This window comes from Theropithecus gelada, chromosome 5 (assembly GCF_003255815.1).
Source record: "Theropithecus gelada isolate Dixy chromosome 5, Tgel_1.0, whole genome shotgun sequence".
Classification (NCBI taxonomy): domain Eukaryota; kingdom Metazoa; phylum Chordata; class Mammalia; order Primates; family Cercopithecidae; genus Theropithecus; species Theropithecus gelada.
Window position 1 is genome coordinate 86,412,430 of NC_037672.1, and position 19,089 is coordinate 86,431,518.

The 19,089-nt window shown below is 35.4% G+C and overlaps 1 protein-coding gene across 2 annotated transcripts in view; it reads left to right on the forward strand.

Moving 5' to 3' along the window:
• The window catches only part of CLOCK (clock circadian regulator), a 119,872-nt gene that overhangs the window by 51,095 nt on the left and 49,688 nt on the right, over nucleotides 1–19,089 (forward strand). Inside the window, exons 3-7 of one of the 2 annotated variants that reach the window (XM_025385680.1) lie at nucleotides 6,367–6,458; nucleotides 9,721–9,877; nucleotides 13,449–13,538; nucleotides 16,265–16,324; nucleotides 17,005–17,153. In XM_025385680.1, coding sequence (XP_025241465.1) covers nucleotides 13,492–13,538; nucleotides 16,265–16,324; nucleotides 17,005–17,153 — 256 coding nt within the window. In that variant the 5' untranslated portion in view covers nucleotides 6,367–6,458; nucleotides 9,721–9,877; nucleotides 13,449–13,491. The remainder of the gene's footprint in view (nucleotides 1–6,366; nucleotides 6,459–9,720; nucleotides 9,878–13,448; nucleotides 13,539–16,264; nucleotides 16,325–17,004; nucleotides 17,154–19,089) is intronic. The other variant, XM_025385679.1, reaches the window with a different exon arrangement.

Consider the following 19,089-nt stretch of genomic DNA (forward strand, 5'->3'; position numbering starts at 1 on the left):
AGTATACAGGGATGAAAGTATATAGGGATGGCGAGTCTTGGGAGTCTTGGGCATTTCTTGGTGACTGATGTTAATGGGATTTGCTTTGATGATCTCCTATTCAGGTTGCTGTAAATATTGAAAGGGAGGTGTTGGTGAGAGCCAGGTTTATCGAGAGAAACCAGATTCTGTATAGATTTCTGTTGCTACCATACAAATTACCACAAACTTAATGGCTTAAAGCAATGCAAATTTATTGTTTTATGGTTCTACAGCTCAGAAGGCCAACACAAATCTCACTGGCCTGAACTCAAGGTGTCAGCAGGGCTGCCTTTCTCTCTGGAGGCTTCAGGAGAAAATCTGTTTCCTTGTTTTTTCCAGCTTGTAGAGTCTACCTGAATTCCTTGGCTTGTGGCCACCTTCTTTCACTTTCAAAGCCAGCAACTTTTCATCTTTTTAAAAGAATTATTATTTCAATAGGTTTTGGGGGAATAGGATGTGTTTGGTTACATGGATAAGTTCTTTATGGTGATTTCTGAGATTTTGGTGCACCCATCACTTGAGCACTATTCCCAATGTATAGTCTTTTATCCCTCGTCCCCCCTTCCACCCTTCCCCCCGAGTCCCTATAGTCCATTGTATCATTCTTATGCCTTTAACTTGGCATCTTTTTGACCCTTCTTTCTGGTATATCAAACCACAGCTAGGAAAGGTCCTTCGCTCTTAAGAACTCACTTATTTTGGACCCCACTAGAATAATGCAGGATAATCTCCACATCTCAAGATCCTTACCCTTAATCACATCTGCAGGGTCCTTTTTTGCCATGTGAGGTAACATCTTCATAGGGTCCAGGGAGGAGGGAATGGACATTCCTCAGAGGCTGTTATTCTGCCTACCACAGGGCTCCCTCTTTCTTCCTGCTGGTGTTAGGATGAAGGCCAGGTGTAGAGTGGTATAGCTTCAGGTTTATGGTACCTGATTACCATGTGAAATTCATTCTGAGGCTTGCACTCTTCCTCCACCTTCAGGTTTTCTGTGGGTCTTACTTGAGGCTGAGGACAGATGTAGGCCTCAGTCTTATCTCTGAAAAGGGGATAAGGTGCTCCTATACTCTCTGGGCAAGATCAGTTTATTACATGAATACAAAGCTCAGACATTACTTGAAATATATATATTAGGGGCTGGGCGCGGTGGCTCACGCCTGTAATCCCAGCACTTTGGGAGGCTGAGGCAGAGGTGGGCAGATCACGAGGTCAGGAGATTGAGACCATCCTGGCTAACAGGGTGAAACCCCGTCTCTACTAAAAATAGAAAAAATTAGCTGGGCATGGTGGTGGGCACCTGTAGTCCCAGCTACTCGGCAGACTGAGGCAGGAGAATGGCGTGAACCAGGAAGGCAGAGCTTACAGCGACCCAAGATTGCACCACTGCACTCTAGCCTAGGTGACAGAGCAAGACTTCGTCTCAAAAAACTATATATATATGTTTTTATAATATATATTTTATATATATTAATTGAATCATTGGAATAGTATTGTTCTACTTAGAGAACTGTGTTAATTTATTAGTTTTTGTTTATTTAATGAGGTTTAGTGAATATCTCACATCTTGACATTCAGCAGGCTAGAGTTATAGTATCAGTTGATGTTTGTCTTGAGCCAGAATCCTCTCTGGCTCTGAGAGGTTTGGTTCATAAAACTGGTTTGGACAATGAGAACACTTGGACACAGGGTGGGGAACATCACACACCGGGGCCTGTCGTGGGGTGGGGGGGAGCGGGGAGGGATAGCGATAGCATTAGGAATATACCTAATGTAAATGACGAGTTAACGGGTGCAGCACATCAACATGGCACATGTAAACATACGTAACAAACCTGCACGTTGTGCATATGTACCCTAGAACTTAAAGTATAATAATAAAATTAAAAATAATTTTTAAAAAAGTAGAATTAATCACCCACCCCCCCAAAATGGTTTGGGATGTGATTGTTATTCTTACAGGTCAGTTTTCAAATTTGAGTTGATCGTAGAGATAGCTGTAAAACCAAATATGTGTTTTATTTTGCCAGTACCTTATATTGGTTGTAGAGTTGGCTAATACTTTCAGTATTGAATAAATTGAGAACTACTGTTTAATTTCATTTTTTCCTCGTACATTAAACAGCGAATCGAAAAAGTATTAAATATTTGGGCCTTTCTTTGCAAGTTGAAATAGTTCTTCTCTTAAAATAATTATCATTTCATTTATAATCCAAAATCAGTAATTCACAGAAGCAAGTTAGAATTTTTCATAAATGGTAATACACGTAGTTAAGGTTTGTTGCTTGGGTTTTGTATTATACCAGTCAATTAAATTTCAGCACTACTTTTAATTAATGTTAATAGATCCGTCAGTTCCCGAAATACCTGTGGTATGAGAATTAACAAATCTAATTCCAAAGTAGGTCAGTGGGTCAGTAGGTTATTAGGTTAGGGAAAAACTGTAGTTTTAATTTTTAAAATTCAAATTCCTGAGTTAGCCATTTTTAATTAATAATTTAAAAATTATTAACTAGATGAAACTTTTTTTTCTTTAAATGACTAGAACATAAAAAATAGTCTCTGTTACTTAAGTTTTTGTTCTCTGGAATAGATAACAGGTTGTGTTTTATCTTATTAGCCTCCTCATGTATAGCTAGGCCTTAGTATTGTACAGTTAAAAGAAAAAAAAAATGCAGCACTTAAGTTTTCTGATTATAAAAGTAATGCATGTTCATGGGAGAAATTTTAGAAAGTACTAAAGAAGGAACAAAAAAACACCATCCATAAACTACCTAGGAGCAATCACAGTTGATACTTTTGGTATATTCAGGTTTATGTCTGATATCTTTTCATGCCACTGTTAATGCAGTTAGACATTCAAATTTGTTCTAACTTTACTGTCTTTATTTCATTTTTTATTTTTTTGGAGACAGAATCTCGCTCTGTCACCCAGGCCAGAGTGCAGTGGCGCTCTCTCAGCTCACTGCAACCTCGGCTTCCTGGGTTCAAGCGATTCTCCTGCCTCACCCTCCCGAGTAACTGGGATTACAGGTGTGTGCCACCATGCCCAGCTAATTTTTGTATTTGTAGTAGAGATAGGGTTTCACCATATTAGCCAGGCTGGTCCACCCTGACCTCAAGTGATCTACCCGCCTCGGCCTCCCAAAGTGCTGGGATTACAGGCGTGAGCCACTGTGACTGGCCTAGCTTTATTATTTTTAATAATATCTCAATGAATATAAAAGTTTAGAGGCATCTTTGATTATTTTCTTATTTCTCAAAGTGAAATTACTGGGTCAAGGGCATAATTTTCAAACCAATTTGTTTTTTAAGAAAGAGAAATTCTTCCTTTTCCTGGTTTATAAATTCCTTCTATTCCTAGTTTGTTGAATGGTGTTTTTTAAAAATCATGAATAGGCATTGGAGTTTGCTAAATGCTTTTTCTGCATCAGTTGAGATCCCTAATATGATTTTTATCCTTTATTTTGTTAATGTATGTAGCACATGGATTGGTTTTATTAATATATGTTGAACCTTGTTCAAATCCCAGGGATAAATACCACTTGGTCATGTTGAATAATCCTTTTAATTTACTATTGCGTTTGGATTGCTAGTATGTTGTTGAGAATTTTTCATCAATATTAATCAGAAATATTGTCTGTAGTTTTTTTCTTATGGTGTCTTTGGCTTTGATATCAGCATAATGCTGGCTTCATAAAGAGTTTGAAAGTGTTCCCTTTTCAGTTTGTTGGAAGCATTTGAGGGGGATTGGTATTCATTCTTTCACTGTTTGGTAGAATTCTTCAGTGAAGTCGTGTATATGGTCCTGGGCTTTTCTTTATTGGAAAGTTTTTGATTCAATATAATTACAAGTTATACATGTCTGCTCAGATTTTCTTTTTTTATTTTATTCTGACTCTATTATCATTGATTAATTTGTCTATTCTTAAAAAACCTCTGTACTCTCTTGTAAAGTCATCTGTGCTGTTGCATGTAGTCTTCTCTTTGTTGTGTAGCATTCCATTATGTGAATACCACATTTTGTTTTTCTGTTGTACTGTCAATGAAATCTGGGTTGTTTCTAGTTTTAGACTGTTACGAATAAAGGTGCTGTGAACTCTGTTCAGATTTCTATTCATGATTCAGCCTTGGTGGTAGATGGCATATTTCTGGGAATTTACCCATTTTTTCTAGGTTATCCAATTTGTTGGTGTATATTTATTGAGTTGTCTAAAAAAATGCCTTTTTATTTCTGTGACATCAGTTGTAATTTCTCCCCTTATTTCTGATTTTGAGTCTTCTCATATTCCTAGTGTAGCTAAAGGTTTGTCAATTTTGTTAGTCTTTTCAAAGAAACAACTCTTAGGTTTTGTTTTGTTTTGTTGTTGTTTTTCCTATTCACTGTTTTATTTCTACTCTTATATTTCCTTCCTTCTGCTCTCTATGGGCTTTGTTCTTTTTCTGGTTCTTTGAGGTGTAAAGTTAGGTTGTTTGAGTTTTGGTTTTTTTTGTTTTTTTTTTTTTTGTTTTTTGTTTTTTTTTTTAGCACACCTGCTGGCAGGAATCTTTCTTCATTTTTAATGCAGGCATTGACTGAAATAAGATTCCCTGTCAGAACACTTTTGCTGCATCCCATACATTTTGGTATGTTGTGTTTTCGTTTGTCTCAAGATGTTTTCTGATTTCTCTTTTGATGTCTTCCTTGACTCTTTGGTTATTCAACAGTGTGTTTAAATTTCATCTGCTTATGAATTTTCTCGTTTTCCTTCTGATACTGATTTCTATTTTCATTTCACTGTGATCAGAGAAGATACTTAGTAATTCAACCTTAAATTTGTTAAAACTTGTTCTGTGACTTGTTAAGTGATCTGTCCTAGAGAATGTTCTCTGTGTACTTGAGAATAATGTGTATTCTGCTGTTATTGTGTGGAATATTTTGTGTATGTCTGTTAGGTCCATTTGGTCTGTACAGTTGGCCTTCTGTATCTGAAGGTTCCACATCTGTGGATTCAACCAACTGTGGATAAAAATATTCAGAGAACAAAACCATTTACAAATAATAAAAATTAAAAAAAATATAGTGTAACACCTATTTACATCGTATTTACATTGTATTATGCATTATAAGTAATCTAGAGATGATTTAAAGTATAGGGGAGGAGGCACATAGATTATATGCAAATACTACATCATTTTATATAAGGGACTTAAGCATCTGCAGATTTTGATGCTAATATTTGGGGGGGGGGGTCCTGGAACCGGTCCATCTCAGATAATGAAGGATGACTGTACTGATACACTGTTTAAGTTGATGCTTTCCTTCTTGATTTCTCTTGGATTATCTGTCCATTATTGAAAGTGGGATATTGACATCTCCTGCTGCTGTTGCATCTGCTATTGCTATTTCTCCCTTCGGTTCTATTGATGTTTGCTTAATATATTTGGGTCCTCTGATGTTGGGTATGTATATATTTATAATTGCTATATCTTCCTAATGAATTGACTCTTATCTTATTTGTCTCTTGTATTTGACTTAACATGTATTTATCTAAGTATGGTCACTCATACTCTTTAGGCTGCCATTTGCGTGGGATATATTTTTCCATTCTTTCACTTTCAGCTTCTGTTCTTAAATCTGAGGTGAATCTTGCAGACAACATGTAGTTGGATCTTTTTTTTTAAATCTGTTCAGCCACTCTATGTATTTCAATTGAGGAGTTTAATCCATTTACGTTTAAAGTAGTTACTGATAGAGAAGGGCTTTCTTTCTTTCTTTCTTTCTTGTAGTGCTATTGTCCCTCTTTTCCTTTCTTCCTGTTTTTCTGTATGTTTCTTTTCTAATTTATTTTTTATTATTTATTTATTTATTTATTTATTTATTTATTTATTTATTTTAGTGTAGTTGTGCTTTGACTCCCTTCGCATTTTCTTGTGTGAATCCTCACATGTGATTACCATGGGGCTTATATATAAAAACACCTTACAGTTAAAACAGTCTATCCTAAGCTTATAACAATCTAACTTCAATTGCATATAAAAATTTAACTCTCTCACTCTCCCCTTGTTATTGATGTCACAATTTTATCCTTTTATATTGTATACTCATTAATGTTTTCATAGTTACAGTTTTTTAATACTTTTACATTTTAACTTCCGTACCAGAATTAAGTGGTTGTTTTAGTTTATTCATGATGTTTTAAGTTATTTTGTTTTCTTTTAGAAATAATTTATAGAATTTAAAATTGGTTATATACATTTTTGTGATGGTTCTAAATTTTATGTTTAAAAATCATTTTAAAACCCTTTTAATGATAAACTTCTATGTAAGTTTAATAAATCTAACATTTTTTCTTGTTTAAACAGAATTCTGAGACTTACGGTTGGTCATATAGAACAGTACCTTGAACTTACAGTTTCCTGAAGAATCAGTTTAAAAGATCCAAAGAGTACAAAAGGTAAAGAAAGGTGCATCTTAGAATGCATCATAAAATGATATTTTTCCAGAAAAATAAAAGAAATCCATGAACTATTTTGACACACTAATTTAAGGAAAGTTTAATTTAAAAAAAAATTTTGTGTGTGTTAATTTACCACCAAATGTAGTACCAGCTATGTTCCGATAATTACTTTAGATACTGGGGATTCAGTGATGAACAAGACAGAAGCTGTTCCTGCTGTCGTGAAAACTGCCTTCTAGAGGAAGACAAATAATACACAAGTGAGAAATTTGTGGTTTGTACTGTGCAGAGAATTAAAATGGATAGTGTAAGGTTGGGCACAGTGGCTTGTGCCTGTAATCTTAGCAGTTTGGGAGGCTAAGGTGGGAGGGTTGCGTGAGCCTAGAAGTTTGATACCAGCCTGGGCAACATAGACCCCGTCTCCACCAAAAATTTAGAAATTAGCTGGGCATAATGACGTATGCCTGTGATCCCAGCTACTTGGGAGGCTGAGGCAGGAGGACTTGAGCCTAGGAAGTTGAGGCTACAGTGAGCTGTGGTTGCACCACTGCATTCCAGCCTGGGAGACAGAGTGAGACCTTGTCTTACACATACAAAAAAGGGATAATGTGGTAGAGAATGGTGACTGCTTTCATTAGGCAGTCAGAGATAGCCTATGTGAAAAAGGGGAATTTTAGTTGAGATCTGAATGGCAAAAGGAGCCAGCTGTGTGAAGATCTGAGAGAAGAGCTTTATAGGTAGTGAGAACAAGAAAGATAGTGAAATGTTTGAGGAACATAAAGAGCATAATGTGACTGGAATATAGTAAGTGATGGAGAGAGTATATGGAGATCAGGTTGGGGAAAAAAAGCTGGGAGTCAAATGCCCATCAGTGATAGACTGGATTAAGAAAATGTGGCACATATACACCATGGAATACTATGCAGCCATAAAAAAGGATGCGTTCATGTCCTTTGTAGGGACATGGATGAAGCTGGAAACCATCATTCTTCACAAACTATCGCAGGGACAGAAAACCAAGCACTGCATGTTCTCACTCATAGGTGGGAATTGAAAAGTGAGAACACCTGGACACAGGGTAGGGAACATCACACAGCAGGGCCTGTCGTGGGGTTGGAGGAGTGGGGAGGGATAGCATTAGGAGATACACCTAATGTAAATGATGAGTTAGTGGGCGCAGCACACCAACATGGCATATGTATACCTATGTAACAAACCTGCACGTTGTGCACATGTACCCTAGAACTTAAAAGTATAATAAAAACAAAACAAAATAAAAACCTGGGAGAGAAGCAAATTTACAGAAGAAAGTTAAGTGTTCTAAGTATATGGCATTTTGGACACCTTTAAAATCTGTAGAAATGTCTAAAAAGCAGTTGGATATCTGACTGCATTTGACAGTCTATTCTAGGGGTGTGGATTTGGGAGTCACTGGTATGTAGAAGTGCGATTTATCTAGGAAGTATATACAGATTGAGAAGGATTCAGCCCTGGCACATGCCAGTATTAATTAGAGGAGAAGGAGCAGCCAGCAAGATGAGTAGAAAAGCAGGAGAATATTCTGTCACTGGAACCAAGAAAAGAAAGTACTTAATAAATGCAGAAGTGGTCATCTACATCACATATTACTTAATGGTCAAATAGAGAATAAACAGCCATTATTAGACTTGGCAATATGGAGATTTTGGATACTAAGAGTGAGCAATTTGAGTGGAGTGGTAGAAATGAAAGCCTAATTAAGAGTGATGAAGAAAGAATATGGGAAACTGCGGTTAGAGGTGGCAAACAATACAATTAAATTTTATTTTCTCTTGAGACCTCACTGAAGCTAAAGTAAAAAGAGTCTTACAAAAAACATAACTTCACAGGACAGAGAGAATGGAGAAGAAACAATGGCAACAAAATTTGGAACTGAAAAGCAAAAGGGAGCATAGTAACTTTCTTGCAAATCCCAGGATCCTAAGCCCGCTGTGGGAAAGCTGAGAAACAAACTTCTTGGCACTATAGAACCTCTATAATTTTCTTGAATTGAAAACACTGTTTCTGGAAATATGAGTTATGGTGGAACTAAAACAGGATAATTTGTGCAAATCTATTTAAGGGGTGATTATATTCCATGGGTCCTTTTCTTAGCTTTGGAACCAAGGTAGCCACCTTTTTCCTATCTTAGCAGAAGTCAGTAGATTTATTCCCTAGTAAGAATAAAATAAAGGAGCCTCAAACATGGCTGAGAATGGGGGTAACATGTTAAAAATAGAAGGGTTAAGAACCCAGGGTACCAGGTTTTTATACTCTTCAGGCAAGAGTTGAGAAGATACATAATTCTTTTCTCTGAATTATGATCATCTTAAAAGAAAAGATCTAAAGATTCTCACATTGAGAATTCCCCAAATCAATATTTCAACCTGATAACCCTACAATAAAGTTAACAGTCAGCAAGCTGTATCACACAGAGCTCCAGTTTTTTTAGTGCTTACCCTTAAATATGAGTTCATGCTCAGAGATCAGTAGACATCTGAGGAAAAACCTCTTATGTGCAAGATAAAGGCCAAACCGAAAGGTAAAACACCAAGTTAGGGGAAATGGAGAGCAGTTAGGCAGGTGAAAATTAAACACAAACCTTAGATAAAGTTAAGAGGGATGCTATATCCATGAAATATGAACGAGAAACAATAAGAAATGAAATTAGAAATGAAAAACTCATTGGAAGGGTTGAAAAGTAAAGTGATCTATTGAAAGTAGAGCAAAGAGCCAAAGAGATGGAAAATGACAGAGAAAAAATAAGAAAATTACAACTGTCCAGGATCTCCAATATTCAAATAAGTGCTCCAGAAGGAGAGAGAGGAGATAGAGGGGAAAAACAAGGAATAGAGAACGACTCAAGAAAACTCTCCAGAATTAGAGTTACCAGTTAGGAAAAGCCTGTTGAGTGACCAGAACAGATACAAAAACAAGCCAAAACAGTGCACATCACTGTTCAACTTTAGGAAACAAGGGAACTTCCAGATTGAGATAAATAACAGGTCACATTATTTTACTGATAAAGGATTACATCCTTTATCAGTAATCAGAATGGCTTTGCACTTCTTGACACCACACTGGAAGCTAGAAGATAGTGAAGCCTTCAGTATTCAGAGGGAAAAGTGATTTTCAACCAGGTATTCAGTATCCAACTAAACTATTGATTAAGGATAGACTAATGACAGTTTTAGACTTACGAAGTCTTAAAAAAATTTACCTGTCATGTCCCCTTTCTTAGGCAGTTAATGGAGGAATTACTCAACTAAAATAAAGAAATAAACTAAAAAAGGTGAAGGCATAGGATACAAGTAACAGGGAACATGACCTAACTAGAGACCCAGGGAATCACCAGGATGATGATGAATGATGGTCACAAGAAGATAGCTGGTCCTCAGGTTAGTAGATAGTTTCCAGTCCCAATAGAAACAGGTTGGAAGATTTCTAGTGATACCACTGTGAGAAGGTGAAATTGGTAGAATGTGTAATGTGTTTGAAGAAATAGTAGATTTAGACAGGGAAGAATTTGTAGCTAAGTTGGTAGTAAGTATAAACAAAACTAGGTAAACAACAAAACGGTAACTCTAGGAAAAACTCAAAAGGAAAAGTAATTATAGTATACTCTATGGCTCAGCTCTGAATTGACATTTACAGAGTCAAAATGATGTTAACTCCAAATATAACCACCTAACCAAAATTATGATACTGAGAATGGGGAAGTGTGCATGTGTATGAATAAAATAGTAATGTGATGCATGCTGAGCTGGGAAGTCATATCACCAGATAACTCTGATCTCAAGTTGCTTAAGTAAAGGAGCATTCGATTCCTAGCTGTAACTTGATCCTTTATAATTGGGGAACTTTGTTTTTTGGAATTTTTAATTTTAATTTTAATTTGTGTGGATACCTAGTATATATATTTATGGGGTACATGAGATTTTTTGATAAAGGCATGCAATATGTAATAATCACATCTTGTAAAATGGGATATCCCCTCAAGCATTTATCCTTTGTGTTACAAACAATCCAGTTACATTATTTTCGTTATTTTAAATGTAACTGGTGAATTTTGGATTCCAGTAACTGCAACCGAGCCTTTTAAAGACATTGCCTATCATTGTGGTCTAATCATGTCGAACTTAAAATATAATGAAATTTATTCTATATTAGATGATATGTTTGACATTCCACTTCAGCTTGTGTAGGGAAGTGGCATGGCATCTGTATCCTTAGACTGCACACCATGGACAAGTGTGACTCTAGCTAGTCTCTTTCTGAATTGAAAGCATGGGACCTGCAGTAGTCTGCAAACAAAATATTTTGGCTGTTCCACCTTACCAGTTTGTCGCTAAAGTTAATTTGACACCATTTTAAAAAGTTTAGGGAAATCTTCTAACATTTGTTTTAGGATGCATGTCCAGCCTATTTTACTTATTCCTTTCCCTTTCCCTTAAGTAAAGTGTGTCTGTCAATTGACTGGAAAGATGAAGATCTTGTGCTCGACTGTTAAGAGATGTATCTGAACGGTCACGGTGGCTCACGCCTGTAATCCTAGCACTTTGGGAGGCTGAGGCGGGCAGATCACCGGAGTTCAGGAGTTCGAGACCAACCTGACCAATATGGTGAAACCTCATCTCTACTAAAAATACAAAAATTAGCTGGCTTTTGGTGGTATGTGCCTCTAATCTCAGCTACTGAGGAGGCTGAGGCAGGATAATCGCTTGAACCTGGGAGGTGGAGGTTGCAATGAGCTGAGATCGCGCCACTGCACTCCAGCCTGGACCACAGAGGGAGACCCTGTCTCAAAAAAAAAAAAAGAGATTTTTACATTCTATTAGCTAGACAACAAATAATTTTTAGAAGAATATTGTTAACAACAGTAGTTAAACAGCCTAATGAAGCATCAGCCTATATCTTCTAAACTATATTAGATTCACCCTTCTCGCAGTCAGCAAGGCTCTTCCTGTAGTATAACCCTTAATTCTTGGCGTTGCCAGTCCCCCGCCCCTGCCGCCTGCCCTTTTTTTGGTAGTTTGTCGTATTTTCTACCTTTTGATAATTAAGCCATACTGATGGCTTACTGGGTGCCTTAAAAGGCTCAGATCTGGCCTTTTAAACTTTTTACTGTTAATAATTCTTTTTTAATTCACTGAAATTTGCCCTGTTACTTTTATACTATTATTCTTGTTCTAGTGATAGAATCAGCCTCAGTTTTTACCATGAAGATAAATATGTCTGTTGGACCAGAGGGATGTACTTAGGTGGTCTTTAAATTCTCTTCTACCTCTAAAATTCTGTAGTTCTGTGTTCCATCTGCTGATACTACCTCAGACACTTGAAATCACAACATTTCATTCTGGTGTTAGTTCTTTTTATTTTATTATTTCTATCTTTGACTCTGCCACTCATTTTCTTTTAAAAACTCTTAGTCCTGGGTATGGTAGCGAGTACCTGTAATCCCAGCTAGTCAGGCGGCTGAAGTGGCAGGATTGCTTGAGCCCAGGATTTCAAGGCAGCAGTGAGCTATGATCATGCCACAGCACTCTAGCCTGGGCAGCAGAGTAAGACCCCATCTCAAAAACAAAAAGAAAAAAAAATATTCTGAGCCCCTCACAGTTCTACTTCTGCAGCCGTAACCATACAGGCAATGCAGCAATGTTACCAGGGTTATTCTCCTTTCCTCTCATGAAGGTGCATTTAAAAACAGTGACCGAATGTTTAGAATCTCATGTTCTTGTAATATCTTTAATCTTCTTTGGTTTAGAAATACTCCAATGTGCATTTCCTTTGAATGTTGAACATTTTGTTGATGCTCAAAAGCTTTCAGATTTTGGAGCATTTTGCTATTCAGGTTTTCAGATTAGGGATACTCAACCTGTAGAATATAAAGAGACAAATTTTAGGCTTGTGATCCAGCTTTAAAGCAGTAAGTTTTACTTCCTTCAATTCGGTATGAGACTCTTTATAGTAAGACTCTCCTGTACTTGACTTGCCTTTGCCAGTTTACCACTTGTATTCTCACTTTATGGTCTCATAATTAAAACTTTAAATTGTAAAATGCCAGGTTTTTCATAAGGAAGATGCTAAACCTACTAGTTTCTCAAATACGATATTCTTTTGTCTCACTAAGGCCTGTGCCTCTACAAATTGCCATTCTTGTAGCTTAAAATTCTTTCACCTATTACCTGTTTCTGTCCTTCAGCCTGTTGCTTCTCAAACTTAAGTGGTTATACATTATCACATGGAGCCCTTGTGAAAATGTAGATTCTGGTTGTTAAGGCTGGGATAGGGCCCAAGATTTTGCCTTTGAAAACAAGCTCTCAGAGGATGGTGATGCTGCCCGTCCCTGCACCATATTTGCATTAAAAAGAATCTTGACTCCTGACAGACTTACTGTCATGAAGAATATTTCCTCTTGTGTCCCCCCTCTAATTCCCATGGGTACACATAATTGTTCCTTGCCCAGTGATAGCATTACACAGTATATACCTTCATTATACCTCTTACTATAATTATTTAGATATCTATCTTCCTGCCTAATTGCAGTTTTTCCTGCAGGGACTGTGTCTTTCACTGTTGTGTACTAAAAGCCTGCTGTACTGTTTAGCAGAAAATAGGCTTTCAACAAATGTTTATTGCTGAATAGATGGTGTTATTACAGACTATTTGTAGTTATATAGTCAAATATATACTGAATATTGAGAATGTCTGTTTTATTTTGATTGATAGTAAAGAGAAAGTTTATATGAGCCTGAATTACTTTTTTTCTTGTAGTTGTTTTTTAGGAGGGGAGAAAAAGCCTCAAATGTACCTCAGCCATAGGTATTTGCTTGAAGATAATGTTCTAGTCTTCAGTACAAACAAAATGTTTTGAAGTCTCTGTGATAACATATAGTATTTCTCGGGATAACTTTGTGGAAGTAAGATTTTTAGAAAACTAATGACCATATATTTCTCTTTTCACATAAGGAGAAGTACAAATGTCTACTACAAGACGAAAACGTAGTATGTTATGTTGTTTACCGTAAGCTGTAGTAAAATGAGCTCGATTGTTGACAGGTATGTTTTTGAAGACTCTTATTTTAAGTTATATATCGTTATTTTAAAATGCACTATTAGAATGATGGTCTATATAATATTGATAGAAGGAGTTTTATGCCTAAACATAATTACTGTTGCATTCAGTTTCTGTATTAAACAAATATAGTGTAAAAAAGTAAGGTATATCAATATTTTTCTAGAGCCAAAGTCAGCAACATATGGGTTGTGTGTTTTAAATGAGTCCTGACCTGTAATTTTGAGTGATTTGGTCATAGCTGCTCTGAAGGAAATTCTGACAGTTGCAGATGTTTCCTTGGAACCTTCTAGAGTCCTTTTTCTTCTTATCTAACTTCATCCCTTCAAGCATCTTAGCATTTGTGACTGATAAGAGGTAACTATAATTAGGATTTCATTAGTTAAAATTGTAATCTTTACATCTTACTCTTGGGAAAAGGGTAAATCTCCATATTCCTTTGATTTTAATACTTGAAATTTTTGGAGGAGAGTAGAAGGGGGCAGAGAGGGTTAAAAAAACTATTGGGTACTGTGGTCACTACTTAGGTGGTGAGATCATTGGTACACGAAACCTCAGCGACATGCAGTCTACCCATGTGAAAAACCTGCACATATACCCTGGAACCTAAAGTAAAAGTAGAAATGAAAAGACTTTAAGTTGTCTTTATTTTTTACATTTTAACGTCTCTTATCATAATTTAATTGGTAGCACTCTTTTTTTTCTTTCTTAAGGGCACATAAAATAGTGGTGATCTTAACAGTCAATAATATCTTAAATTTGATATAATCCAATAACATTTTTAAAGCATCTACTCTTTGACAGCAAATGTACAGAATACTTTTTTATGTTATTTAACCTCAATAATTACGTAAGATTTTACAGATAAGAAAACTGTAGGTCAGAGAGGTTAAATAATTGTTTAAAGTCACATAGCTAGTAAGATACCTGGAATTTTTACTTGTGTTGGTTTGGACATTAAAGTTGTTATGCTTTTATTGCACTGTTCTGGGTGCTCCATCCATTGGGGATTCTTGAAGAGTTTTGCACATAGACTTGTACACAGAAGTGACTTCTGACATCTGGGGACAACTTTTCTCCCTTTCTATGAGCTAAATAGTAAAGATATATACTCCACCAGAACTTAAGGTCTGAGGAGCCAGAAACTTCCTTAAAGAGGCCTGCCTGCCCCATGGCCATAGCTTTGAACTGTGCCATAGTTACAGGCAGAATTAATGATAGTCTTTTCCTTGGAAAGGATATTTCTTCACTGCCTTTGACAGATAAAATATGAATTTGGCATTATGCTTTTCCCATTCTAGATAGTATGACATCTAGGGATGACCTTTGTGTTTTCAGACATAAAGCAGTGATTATTAATATGGGTTCCTTATCTCTGAATGTCATGAAAGTTAGGAACTCTGTCCTCAGAAAATTCATGTACATACAAAAATTTTTAATAAATTTCAAGGCATACATGGAATCCCCAAAGTTCATACATACACCTCCACCATGATACAAGTGTTACAGGTGATCTCAATAGTGACCCCATTTTATAGCACATAGGCCTTTATAGGCCATAGAAAGGTGTGGCTAAAGGAGTGAATAGTGAATTTATATAAAACCTCATAAATCAACAGAAACTTTAATATTGCTCCTAGGGTTGAGTTAGCCACCAGTGCTCTTGATTTTATTTTTTAGGAATGGTCTTTCCTTACGTCTTCCCATAGCCAGCCCCTTGTTGTCACTTAGATCCTAGCTCACATGTCCCCCACTAACCACTCAGACTCTAGTAACTAAAACATCACCCATTTAAAAGAAATTAAAACTCATCACCCATTTTTATACTTGTTTCTATCTATTGGAAAATAAGGATGGGTATGGCAGCTCACACCTGTAATCACACTTTGGGAGGCTGAGGTGGGAAGGTCATTTGAGCCCAGGAATTTAGGACCAGCCTGGTCAATATAGCAAGACCCTGTCTCTACAAAAATTTAAAAAAACTAGCCAGTAATGGTAGCATGTACCTGTGGTCCCAGCTACTCAGGAGGCTGAGGCAAGAGGACTTCTTGAACCCAGGAGGTTGAGGCTGCAGTGAGTCATGTTCATGCAACTGCACTCTAGGCTGGGCAGCAGAGTAAGACACTGTCTCCAGAAAGAAAAAAAAAGGAAAAACTGTAGGAAAGCAGCTAAATGTCTTGTTCGTTGTTTACTAAACATGTCCAGAACAGAGCACATGAGTGCTACTACATATTTGTCAAATGAATTAGTAAATGAATGAAATGTATTAATATAAGTAATGCATTAGATTGTGATGTTTATGAGTAATTTGTGGTTTTATAAAGTAAGAAAAAATTTAAATTATGCTGTTATAGTTAACAAAAATAATTTTATATAATGGCAAACACTGACTTTCTGTAAGTTTTTACTGATTACTAAAAGTTTGAAACAAGATATTTAAACTGGTTAAATTCTTGTTTAGTGTAATGTGTTCATAATATAGCTAAGTATAAATACTTTTACAATTTATATATGTAATAAACTTAAAAATATAATTATTACTGAATTTTGATTTTCAAATGTATACTAGGAAATAGGTTAGTAGTTTGAATTTTATAGTCCATTAACTTTACAAAAATTCTAGGTTGTAACTGAGTTGATTTACATGTCATTTTAGTATTGCTGTTGCTTAGCGAGTCTGCTCTTATTTTCTCTATCCACTTTCTTTTAGAGATGACAGTAGTATTTTTGATGGGTTGGTGGAAGAAGATGACAAGGACAAAGCAAAAAGGTAGTTTGATTAGAGATGTAAAATAGTAAATAAGTGAATAATAAATATAATGGTAAATAAATAGTGAATTAATGATTTCCAAAAGCTATCTGCTTTAGGAGTTTAGATATATTAGCAAGGGGGAAGAACTTAGAATATTGGTATGTAGTTTATAAATTAAATATCTTCTGACCTTTTGGAAAAGTATTATGCTTTGCTTAAACAGAAACTGAATTAGAAAATCTGACTTCCCAAAGCAGATAATTACAGGTATCATAAAATGATTGTTTTATAAATAATCAAGTTTATTTTTCTCAATAGCTCTTTGTTTACTGGTTACTGCTTCACATAGAATAGCAGTCATTATTCATTTAGCACATGTATTTATAATAACCATATAAGTTAACAATCATTGGAAGTATTAGATTAAATAAAACCTGTGATTTGAATGCAGTTTTTCTTATTGGCATTTTCGTAAAAACATGTATGTCAAATGCATGATTTGTAAAATTTTCTTCAGTAATAAACTAAGCTGAAAAATTATTGCAAATTAACTGTATATTGTTGGTAACCTGGGAGATACTTGTTACCATCTATGTTGATAGAAGTACGTGTTGTGTCATGTCTCAATTAACATTGTATTAAACTACTTGTGTAATTAAATGGATTGTTTAAAAAATGCATATTTTTCATTTCATCAGAGTATCTAGAAACAAATCTGAAAAGAAACGTAGAGATCAATTTAATGTTCTCATTAAAGAACTGGGATCCATGCTTCCTGGTAATGCTAGAAAGATGGACAAATCCACTGTTCTGCAGAAAAGCATTGATTTTTTACGAAAACATAAAGGTAAATTTTTAACTTTGTATAATGGAACAGACTCTCAAAGCATTAGTTAGAATCTTGGCAGAGATGCTTAAGATTGGATGCTTCCTTGGCTTTTTTAAGAGAGAGAAATCAATTGCATTTTAAAAGATTTCCTAATATGTTCATTCTTTCATTCAACAAACATTTATTCCATGCCTACTACATGATAAATCCTCATGATGCAGGGTAACAGTCCTGAATTTCAAGTAAGTCAAGCCAGGGCAGACAAACATGTAAGCACATAATTACAAATATGAGTAGTGCTTGTAAACTGCAGCAAAAACACAGGAAAGAGTGTATCAGGGAGACTTTAAAAATAGTTGATTTTTCAACTGAGCCTTTTAGATTAAGGAAGACAGCATGTCACACAAAGGGAATATGTGCAAAAGCAGAGAAGCAGGGAGACTTCATTGTCACTGAAGCATGTTTGTGTTGGAAAATTATGGGTGTATTTGAAAGAAAGGAAAAAGCTAGATGATATAAAGTTCTTATATGTCATTTTAAAAGGTTTTTTCAATGTATATCTAGTAAATCAACACTATAAAATAAAGTATTTGTTAATAGAAGAAAATCATCTTGACAAATGAGTCATGAAAAGAAAATTTAAAGAATATTAAGTATTTTGGTAACAGATAATAGATTAAAAAAAAAAACCTGTAGAAGGAAATTTCCTTTTTCAAATGCGAATGAAACTGTTAAAGTCAGGACAGTTAGTAATTAGTGCCTCTGTTTTACTTCTGCCTAGCTCAGTTGCTAATGCCTTACCAGACTGGTTTATGTTCCACCACTCGTTGAAACTGTTTTTGTTAATTTCACTTATGACATTACCTTCCTATCCCCAAATAAAGCAATAGCTTTTTCTTATACCTCATCTTCTTCTGCATCTCTACAGCACTGGAAATTTTTATCCTTCCTCCCTTGGGCTTCCCTTATATTGTACTTTCACCTCCCCTTTTCTAACTGAAACTAACTTCTTTCCTCTCTCTTTTTCTACCCTCTAAATGTGACATTCCTAAGTCTTATCCTTGTTCTCTTGCTTTCTGTACACTCTCTCTCTTGCTTTTCTCATTCCATAGCTTCAGCTATTGTGTCTCTATTAAACTACCAGATTTCTATTTTTAGATGCAAACATTTTAGCCATGTATTTCCAGATAACTTCTAGATCTTTCTTTTGCATGTCCTCAAACTCAGTGCATCTAAAATTGAATTTATTTTCATTATGTCAAGTTACCTCTTTCTCTTAACTTGCCTTTTTTCATTTTTATACTACCGGCCTTTTAGTCACCTAAGACTTAAACCTGAAAAAATTTTAGGATTTTTTTTCATCTTCCTTAGCGCCATATCACAGTTGCCAAATTCTGTTGATTCTTTTGTAAATATGTCAATATTTATTGCCACCACTATCATCACATTTTACCTCTACAAATAGTATCTCACTAACCTCAGTGCCTGTTAAATGGCACACTCATTGAAATCAGTCCGAAAATACTAGGAGTTCAATAAATGATTGTTGAATGAAATGAAATGCATATATTTCCCCCTGACAATAGAGGATGAATTTTGGCATTAGGTAATTTGTTTTTTCAAAATCAGATACATAATTCTCACAAAAGTGGTATTTCTGTTAAGGTGAAAGGATTTTATATATATATCATCCTAAAATAGGCCTATGTTTAATGAAACTTGATTGGATTTGTGGGTTTAAATCCTTTTCCCAAATGTATATAATTGATATGAATTTTAAAAGCACTATATTCCACACATTTAGTAGCTATACTTCTTAGTTACTCTTCATATTTCACTACAGGCATTTCTAATCTGCTAACTTATTCGACAGTATGCTGTATTTCTGTATCTGATGATAAAATCAGAATTTAGCTTATACTTACTACAAAGTAGAGTATATTTTGTAGAATAT